Raw genomic sequence first — 8809 nt, forward strand, 5'->3', positions numbered from 1 at the left:
CTATAAACTACATTAATTGTGAACATTTGTAACGAATGAGTCGCACGCTACGACTACATAAACTCTACCGTAAATACGCATACCGCGCCTGCGAGTGCACGTTATTGCGGGTATGCGCATCCACGGGAGAGCGCACGCACGCGCAGCGCGGACCAGTGTGCGGTGCAAATATGGCAACGTGCATTGAGACATTTTTCTGACTTTGACAGTTCATTCCATTGGATATCTGTGCCAATGCTGGCAAGAGAGATTTTGGGACAACAGGCTTACCTTCAGAGCTATGCCACAGGCCGTTGCTGTTTTCAGTACACTTTACACTTACCCACTTGTTCTTTTCCTGTAAATTACAAACTTTTTACATATTGATTGATCCCTGTTCACTTGATATATATACATAAGTAATCATACAAACATTTAAATTTGTAACCTAATTTTGAACATTTTTAGCCTGATGGGCTGTGTCAGCATCTGTCCTTCTGTTTCCTTTGGTAATTTCATCATGTCAAGTCATGTGAGCTTGGCATTTAATGATTGCTATTTGTGAAGACAGTTGTATAGCATCCAGTAAGTCTTTTACTACCTCTGCTCTTGCAATTGGATTGCCTGTTACTGTGAAGTCTGTTTCCACAGTTTACCAAAATCGTGTGTTATGCCAAATGCATACCTGATGTTTGTGTATGTTTACAGTTTTCCCTTCAGATAGTTGACATGCTTTAGTTAAAGCTTTAAGTTCTGCCAATTGTCCTGAGTGTGGCGGTGCTATTTGGGAAGATAAAAAAGTTTTGGAGTCATCTTCCACAGCATATCCTGATTGTGTAGCTCCAGTTTCTGTATATCTATGACAGCTACCATCAACATCAACATGTGCCCAGTTTACTGCGGAGCCGCTATTCCCCTATTTCGTCCTGGGGAATAGCGGCTCCGCAGGAGACTGGGCACAACTAAAGAAAGCTTTAGGACTACCTGGTGTGCACTGGCTCCTCCCCCTATGACCCTCCTCCAGACCTAAGTTAGGATACTGTGCCCAGAAGAGCTGACACAATAAGGAAGGATTTTGAATCCCGGGTAAGACTCATACCAGAAACACCAATCACACTGTACAACTTGTGATATTATACCCAGTTAACAGTATGACAACAACGGAGCCTCTGCACAGCTTTGTTAACAATAACTATGTACAAGTATTGCAGACAATCTGCACTTGGGATGGGCGCCCAGCATCCACTACGGACTACGAGAAATAGATTTACCGGTGAGTAAAATCTTATTTTCTCTGACGTCCTAAGTGGATGCTAGTTCACTGGACAATAGTCCATCATCCTACTAGTTTAGCAGTCTGCTGACCGTGTCCTCCAGGTCCATTATACTGTATATAGCAGTATGGTAGGCCACTGCTGTACCTACCTCTGTGTCGTCACTCGTCATCCATTAAGTATGCTATCCATCTACATTGTATACCTGTGGTGCCTTTTAGTTGTGCACATTAAAAATATGGAGAACAAAAATGTGAGGTTAAAAAAATAGGGAAAGATCAAGATCCACTTCCACCTCGTGCTGAAGCTGCTGCCACTAGTCATGGCCGAGAAGATGAAATGCCATCAACGTCGTCTGCCAAGGCCGATGCCCAATGTCAAAGTACAGAGCAAGTAAAATCCAGAACACAAAAGTTCAGTAAAATGACCTAAAAATCTAAATCAAAATCGTCTCAGGAGAAGCGTAAACTTGCCAATATGCCATTTACGACAAGGAGTGGCAAGGAACGGCTGAGGCCCTGGCCTATGTTCCTGGCTAGTGGTTCAGCTTCACATGAGGATGGAAGCACTCATCCTTTCGCTAGAAAAAAGAAAAGACTTAAGCTGGCAAAAGCACAGCAAAGAACTGTGTGTTCTTCGAAATCACAAATCCCCAAGGAGAGTCCAATTGTGTCGGTTGCGATGTCTGACCTTCCCAACACTGGACGGGAAGAGCTTGCGCCTCCCACGATTTGCACACACCCTGCAAGTGCTGGAAGGAGCACCTGCAGTCCAGTTCCTAATAGTCAAATTGAAGATGTCAGTGTTGAAGTACAACCAGGATGAGGAAATGGGTGTTGCTAGTGCTGGGGAGGAAATTGACAAGGAGGATTCTGATGGTGAGGTGGTTTGTTTAAGTCAGGCACCCGGGGAGACACCTGTTGTCCGTGGGACGAATATGGCCATTGACATGCCTGGTCAAAATACAAAAAAAATCAGCTCTTCGGTGTGGAATTATTTCAACACAAATGCGGACAACAGGTGTCAAGCCATGTGTTGCCTTTGTCAAGCTGTAATAAGTAGGGGTAAGGACGTTAACCACCTCGGAACATCCTCCCTTATACGTCACCTGCAGCGCATTCATCATAAGTCAGTGACAAGTTCAAAAACTTTGGGCGACAGCGGAAGCAGTCCACTGACCAGTAAATCCCTTCCTCTTGTAACCAAGCTCCTGCAAACCACACCACCAACTCCCTCAGTGTCAATTTCCTCCTTACCCAGGAATGTCTGGGTAGTCCTGCAGGCCATGTCACTGGCAAGTCTGACAAGTCCTCTCCTGCCTGGGATTCCTCTGATGCATCCTTGAGTGTAACGCCTACTGCTGCTGGCGCTGCTGTTGTTGCTGCTGGGAGTCGATCGTCATCCCAGAGGGGAAGTCGGAAGACCACTTGTACTACTTCCAGTAAGCAATTGACTGTCCAACAGTCCTTTGCGAGGAAGATGAAATATCACAGCAGTCATGCTGCTGCAAAGCGGATAACTGAGGCCTTGGCAGCCTGGGCGGTGAGAAACGTGGTTCCGGTATCCATCGTTAATTCAGAGCCAACTATAGACTTGATTGAGGTACTGTGTCCCCGGTACCAAATACCATCTAGGTTCCATTTCTTTAGGCAGGCGATACCAAAAATGTACACAGACCTCAGAAAAAGACTCACCAGTGTCCTAAAAAATGCAGTTTTACTCAATGTCCACTTAACCACGGACATGTGGACAAGTGGAGCAGGGCAGACTCAGGACTATATGACTGTGACAGCCCACTGGGTAGATGTATTGCCTCCTGCTGCAAGAACAGCAGCGGCGGCACCAGTAGCAGCATCTCGCAAATGCCAACTCGTTCCTAGGCAGGCTACGCTTTGTATCACCGCTTTCCAGAATACGCACACAGCTGGAAACCTCTTACGGCAACTGAGGAAGATCATCGCAGAATGGCTTACCCCAATTGGACTCTCCTGGGGATTTGTGACATCGGACAATGCCACCAATATTGTGCGTGCATTACATCTGGGCAAATTCCAGCACGTCCCATGTTTTGCACATACCTTGAATTTGGTTGTTCAGAATTATTTAAAAAATGACAGGGGCGTGCAAGAGATGCTGTCGGTGGTCAGAAGAATTGCGGGACACTTTCTGCGTTCAGGCTCCGCGTACAGAAGACTGGAGCACCACCAAAAATACCTGAACCTGCCCTGCCATCATCTGAAGCAAGAGGTGGTAACGAGGTGGAATTCAACCCTCGATATGCTTCAGAGGATGGAGGAGCAGCAAAACGCCATTCTAGCCTATACATCTGGCCACGATATAGGCAAAGGAGGGGTAATGCACCTGTCTCAAGCGCAGTGGAGAATGATTTCAACGTTGTGCAAGGTTCTGCAACACTTTTAACTTGCCACACGTGATGTCAGTTCAGACACTGCCAGCCTGAGTCAGGTCATTCCCCTCATCAGGCTTTTGCAGAAGAAGCTGGAGACATTGAAGGAGGAGCTAAGACAGAGCGATTCCGCTAGGCATGTAGGACTTGTGGATGGAGCCCTTCATTCGCTTAACCAGGATTCACGGGTGGTCAATCTGTTGAAATCAGAGCACTACATTTTGTCCACCGTGCTCGATCCTAGATTTAAAACCTACGTTGTATCTCTCATTCCAGCAGACACAAGTCTGCAGGGGTTCAAAGACCTGCTGGTGAGAAAATTGTCAAGTCAAGCGGAACGTGACCCGTCAACAGCTTCTCCTTCACATTCTCCCGCAACTGGGGGTGCGAGGAAAAGGCTAAGAATTCCGAACCCACCCGCTGGTGGTGATGCAGGGAAGTCTGGAGCGAGTGCTGACATCTGGTCCGGACTGAAGGACCTGCCAACGATTACTGACATGTCGTCTACTGTCACTGCATATGATTCTCTCACCATTGAAAGAATTGTGGAGGATTATATGAGTGACCGCATCCAAGTAGGCACGTCAGATAGTCCGTACTTATACTGGCAGGAAAAAGAGGCAATTTGGAGGCCCTTGCAGAAACTGGCTTTATTCTACCTAAGTAGCCCTCCCTCCAGTGTGTACTCCGAAAGAATGTTTAGTGCAGCCGCTCACCTTGTCAGCAATCGGTGTACAAAGTTACTTCCAGAAAATGTGGAGAAGATGATGTTTATTAAAATGAATTATAATCAATTCCTCCGTGGAGACATTCACCAGCAGCAATTGCCTCCAGAAAGTACACGGGGACCTGAGATTGTGGATTCGAGTGGGGACGAATTAATAATCTGTGAGGAGGGAGATGTACAGAGTGAAAGGGGTGATGAATCGGACGATGATGATGAGGTGGACATCTTGCCTCTGTAGAGCCAGTTTGTGCAAGGAGAGATTGATTGCTTCTTTTTTGGTGGGGGCCCAAACCAAACAGTCATTTCAGTCACAGTCGTGTGGCAGACCCTGTCGCTGAAATGATAGGTTCGTTAAAGTGTGCATGTCCTATTTTTACAACATAAGGGTGGGTGGGAGGGCCCAAGGACAATTCCATCTTGCACCTCTTTTTTCTTTCATTTTTCTTTGCATCATGTGCTGTTTGGGGACAATTTTTTTGAAGTGCCATCCTGTCTGACACTGCAGTGCCACTCCTAGATGGGCCAGGTGTTTGTGTCGGCCACTTGGGTTGCTTATCTTAGTCACACAGCTACCTCATTGCGCCTCTTTTTTTCTTTGCATCATGTGCTGTTTGGGGAGTATTTTTTTGAAGTGCCATCCTGATGCTGCAGTGCCACTTCGAGATGGGCCAGGTATTTGTGTCGGCCACTAGGGTCGCTTAGCTTAGTCACACAGCTACCTCATTGCGCCTCTTTTTTTCTTTGCATCATGTGCTGTTTGGGGACTATTTTTTTAAGTGTCATCCTGTCTGACACTGCAGTGCCACTCCTAGATGGGCCAGGTGTTTGTGTCGGCGACTAGGGTCGCTTAGCTTAGTCACACAGCTACCTCATTGCGCCTCTTTTTTTCTTTGCATCATGTGCTGTTTGGGGACTATTTTTTTAAGTGTCATCTTGTCTGACACTGCAGTGCCACTCCTAGATGGGCCAGGTGTTTGTGTCGGCCACTTGGGTCGATTAGCTTAGCCATCCAGCAACCTCGGTGCAAATTTTAGGACTAAAAATAATATTGTGAGGTTGAGGTGTTCAGAATAGACTGAAAATGAGTGGAAATTATGGTTATTGAGGTTAATAATACTAAGGGATCAAAATGACCCCCAAATTCTATGATTTAAGCTGTTTTTGTGGGTTTTTTGAAAAAAACACCCGAATCCAAAACACACCTAAATCCGACAAAACATTTTCGGTGAGGTTTTGCCAAAACGCGTCCGAATCCAAAACACGGCCGCGGAACTGAACCCAAAAGCAAAACACAAAACACGAAAAATTTCCGGTGCACATCACTAATATATATATATATATATATATATAGGAATAACAAAAGAAGCGTCACTCGTAGACTGTAATGTGCAAAGTTGTATTCAACTTAAATGTGTCCCAACTTTTCGGGGTACCTACGTCCCCTTTGTCAGGGTGAACAATGATCACCTTGACAAAGGGGATGTAGGTACCCCGAATAGTTGGGACACATTTAAGTTGAATACAACTTTGCACATTACAGTCTACGAGTGCCGCCTCTTTTGTTATTCCTGAATCACTTTCACAGGAGGGCACCGGAGCAACAGTATCCAGCAGGTGGGAGTGCCGGTCCATAGAGACTTTATATATATATATATATATATATATATATATATACATTTTTTTTTTTTCCTTTGTCCATGTCACTAAGGGCCTAATTCTGAGTTGATCGCAGCAGCAAATTTGTTAGCAATTGGGCAAAACCATGTGCACTGCAGGGGGGGCAGATATAACATTTGCAGAGAGAGTTAGATTTGGGTGGGTTATTTTGTTTCTGTGCAGGGTAAATACTGACTGCTTTAGTTTTACACTGCAATTTAGATTTCAGTTTGAACACACCCCACCCAAATCTAACTCTCTCTGCACATGTTATATCTGCCCACCCTGCAGTGCACATGGGCCCTCATTCCGAGTTGATCGCTCGCAAGGCGAATTTAGCAGAGTTGCTCACGCTAAGCCGCCGCCTACTGGGAGTGTATCTTAGCTTCTTAAAATTGCGAACGATGTATTCGCAATATTGCGATTACAAACTACTTAGCAGTTTCAGAGTAGCTTCAGACTTACTCGGCATCTGCGATCAGTTCAGTGCTTGTCGTTCCTGGTTTGACGTCACAAACACACCCAGCGTTCGCCCAGACACTCCCCCGTTTCTCCAGCCACTCCTGCGTTTTTTCCGGAAACGGTAGCGTTTTCATCCACACGCCCATAAAACGCCGTGTTTTCGCCCAGTTCACCCATTTCCTGTCAATCACACTACGATCGCAGGAGCGAAGGAAAAGCCGTGAGTAAAAATACTATCTACATAGCAAATTTACTTGGCGCAGTCGCAGTGCGAACATTGCGCATGCGTACTAAGCATAAAACCGCTGCGATGCGAAGAAATTTACCGAGCGAACAACTCGGAATGAGGGCCATGGTTTTGCCCAATTGCTAACAAACTTGCTGCTGCGATCAACTCAGAATTAGGCCCTAAACCCAGATCTTTCTATACGTACTTACATAAACCAATTTCAATGCAAATCTTTTTAATTAAGCAAAATTTAAGTAAAACAACAGGTTTTGAATCGTATAATGGTAAAGTACAGTATCTGATGGTTTATATAGTGTTTTTCCCCAGTATTGTTTTTCTGGAGTTAAATTCAGGTTTTATAAGCAGAATATACAGCTTTGGGAAAAATATACAGCCCAGAACACCAGCACATGAGGTCAGTATGGCGAATATCTCAACAGCCACCATGTATTTCCCTTTGGTGCTCAGATAGGCCGGGATCATTGCAATCCAGACACTGCAGAGCACCAGCATGCTGAAGGTGATGTACTTGGCCTCATTAAAGCTGTCCGGTAATGTCCTCACCATGAAAGCTAGAATAAAGTTCACAAATGCCAGGATACCCATGTAACCCAACATAGAGTATAACCCAATCACTGACCCCTCATTACACTGAATGATGATCATTCCCTTATAGGAGTGATGGTCATACTCCTGGTAGGGAGGAGAAACAGTCAGCCAGATACCACAGATCAGAGCTTGGAGAGAGGAGAACACAATGATCACATGTTTAGATACTTTGAGTGTGACCCACTTCCTCCAGGAGCTTCCAGGTTTGGTGGCTTTGAAAGCAATGAAGACAGTGACAGTCTTGGCCAGTACAGAAGAGACAGCTGTGGAAAAGAAGATCCCAAATGATGTCTGTCTGAGTCTGCAGGTTATATCCACTGGTCGGCCGAGAAACAAGAACACACAGAGGAAGCTCAGCAACATGGAGATCAGGAGAATGAAGCTTATAGCCCGGTTGTTGGCTTTCACAATTGGGGTGTTCCAGTAATAAATAAAGTTCCCTAATATAAATAATGTTATGGCAGAGAAAGATAAAGATGTTACTGCAGATATTTGCACCACAATGTCCTTTTCATAGGACAGAAAGTCATATATTTTGGGTACACATCTCACTCTTCTCTCATCCGGCCACTCTTCATCAGGACATTTATGGCAGATCTTACTGTCTAAAATGTAATATAAAACAATACACATAATCTAAGTGGGTCAGTTTTTTTGTTCATTCTAAAACAATTAAACAGTGTGTATTCAATATAAATCTGCAAAAATAAATGTATGTGTTTTGTCAGCAATGGGAGCATTGGACATTTGTTCTTCTGAAATGTTTTCATGGGGTATGTACCCAAATGGGGTGTATCAGAGTTTTTGTTTCTTTATTGTAATACTTATGTCTCTCAATAAAAAGTGGTAATTAACTGAAACAAAATACAGCAATATAATATGTAGTGAATTTGGAATGTGGTATTTTATACTTTAATGTGAGAACATCAATATAGTTTTGTGCTATTTGTATTGTGTGTTTATTCTATCATACAGTTTGTCTTCTATACTGATATTCTACTATGTCAATTGTAAAATCTTTACTCTCATATGTTGATTTATCTTATGTATATACTGTAACACATTCCTACCTGTTGTATTGGATATTTCTCCCTCAGAACATGGGACACAGTCATAGCAGCAGACATGGAATCCTCCATTAAAAGCTTTTCTGTATCCAGGAGGACATCTGTCATTGCACCGAGATGTTGGGATCTTGTACATGCATTAAAATATAAAATATGATTCAGGTTTTTTATAAATAATTTAATTTAATTATTGTTTCTTTTTATTTGCAAAACCATTTAATATTTTTTTAAATTTCTCTTAGGGATATAATACGTATGCTGATATGCCCTCATCCTCCAGTGATAACATGACCATATCTTCTGTCCCTCTAGTCTGTTTCCTCTTTGGCATTCTAAAATTCACCTTCTCCTTCACTCCCCACATTAACGCTATGTATTAATACTGATGCCAGATTAGGG

The 8809-nt window shown here is 43.9% G+C and overlaps 1 protein-coding gene across 1 annotated transcript; it reads right to left on the reverse strand.

Annotated features, from left to right (window-relative positions):
- Window positions 1-7015: 7015 nt before the first annotated feature.
- Window positions 7016-8546, reverse strand: LOC135052545 (vomeronasal type-2 receptor 26-like). The gene is made up of 2 exons (XM_063957438.1): window positions 8414-8546; window positions 7016-7948 (listed from the first exon to the last, which is right to left on the reverse strand). The coding sequence occupies exons 1-2, from the start codon at window positions 8544-8546 to the stop codon at window positions 7041-7043; spliced, it is 1041 nt and encodes a 346-aa protein (XP_063813508.1). The 3' UTR covers window positions 7016-7040.
- Between the last annotated feature and the right edge of the window lie 263 nt (window positions 8547-8809).

The sequence above is a fragment of the Pseudophryne corroboree genome, chromosome 1, assembly GCF_028390025.1.
Source record: "Pseudophryne corroboree isolate aPseCor3 chromosome 1, aPseCor3.hap2, whole genome shotgun sequence".
In the NCBI taxonomy this organism is placed as follows: Eukaryota; Metazoa; Chordata; class Amphibia; order Anura; family Myobatrachidae; genus Pseudophryne; species Pseudophryne corroboree.

Excerpts from the sequence above, each read along its gene's own strand:
- LOC135052545 (XM_063957438.1), bottom strand. The coding sequence starts at position 8,546 with ATGTACAAGATCCCAACATCTCGGTGCAATGACAGATGTCCTCCTGGA. Across the intron at positions 7,949-8,413 it reads AGAAATATCCAATACAACAG|ACAGTAAGATCTGCCATAAA; the intron begins GTAGGAATGTGT and ends ATTACATTTTAG.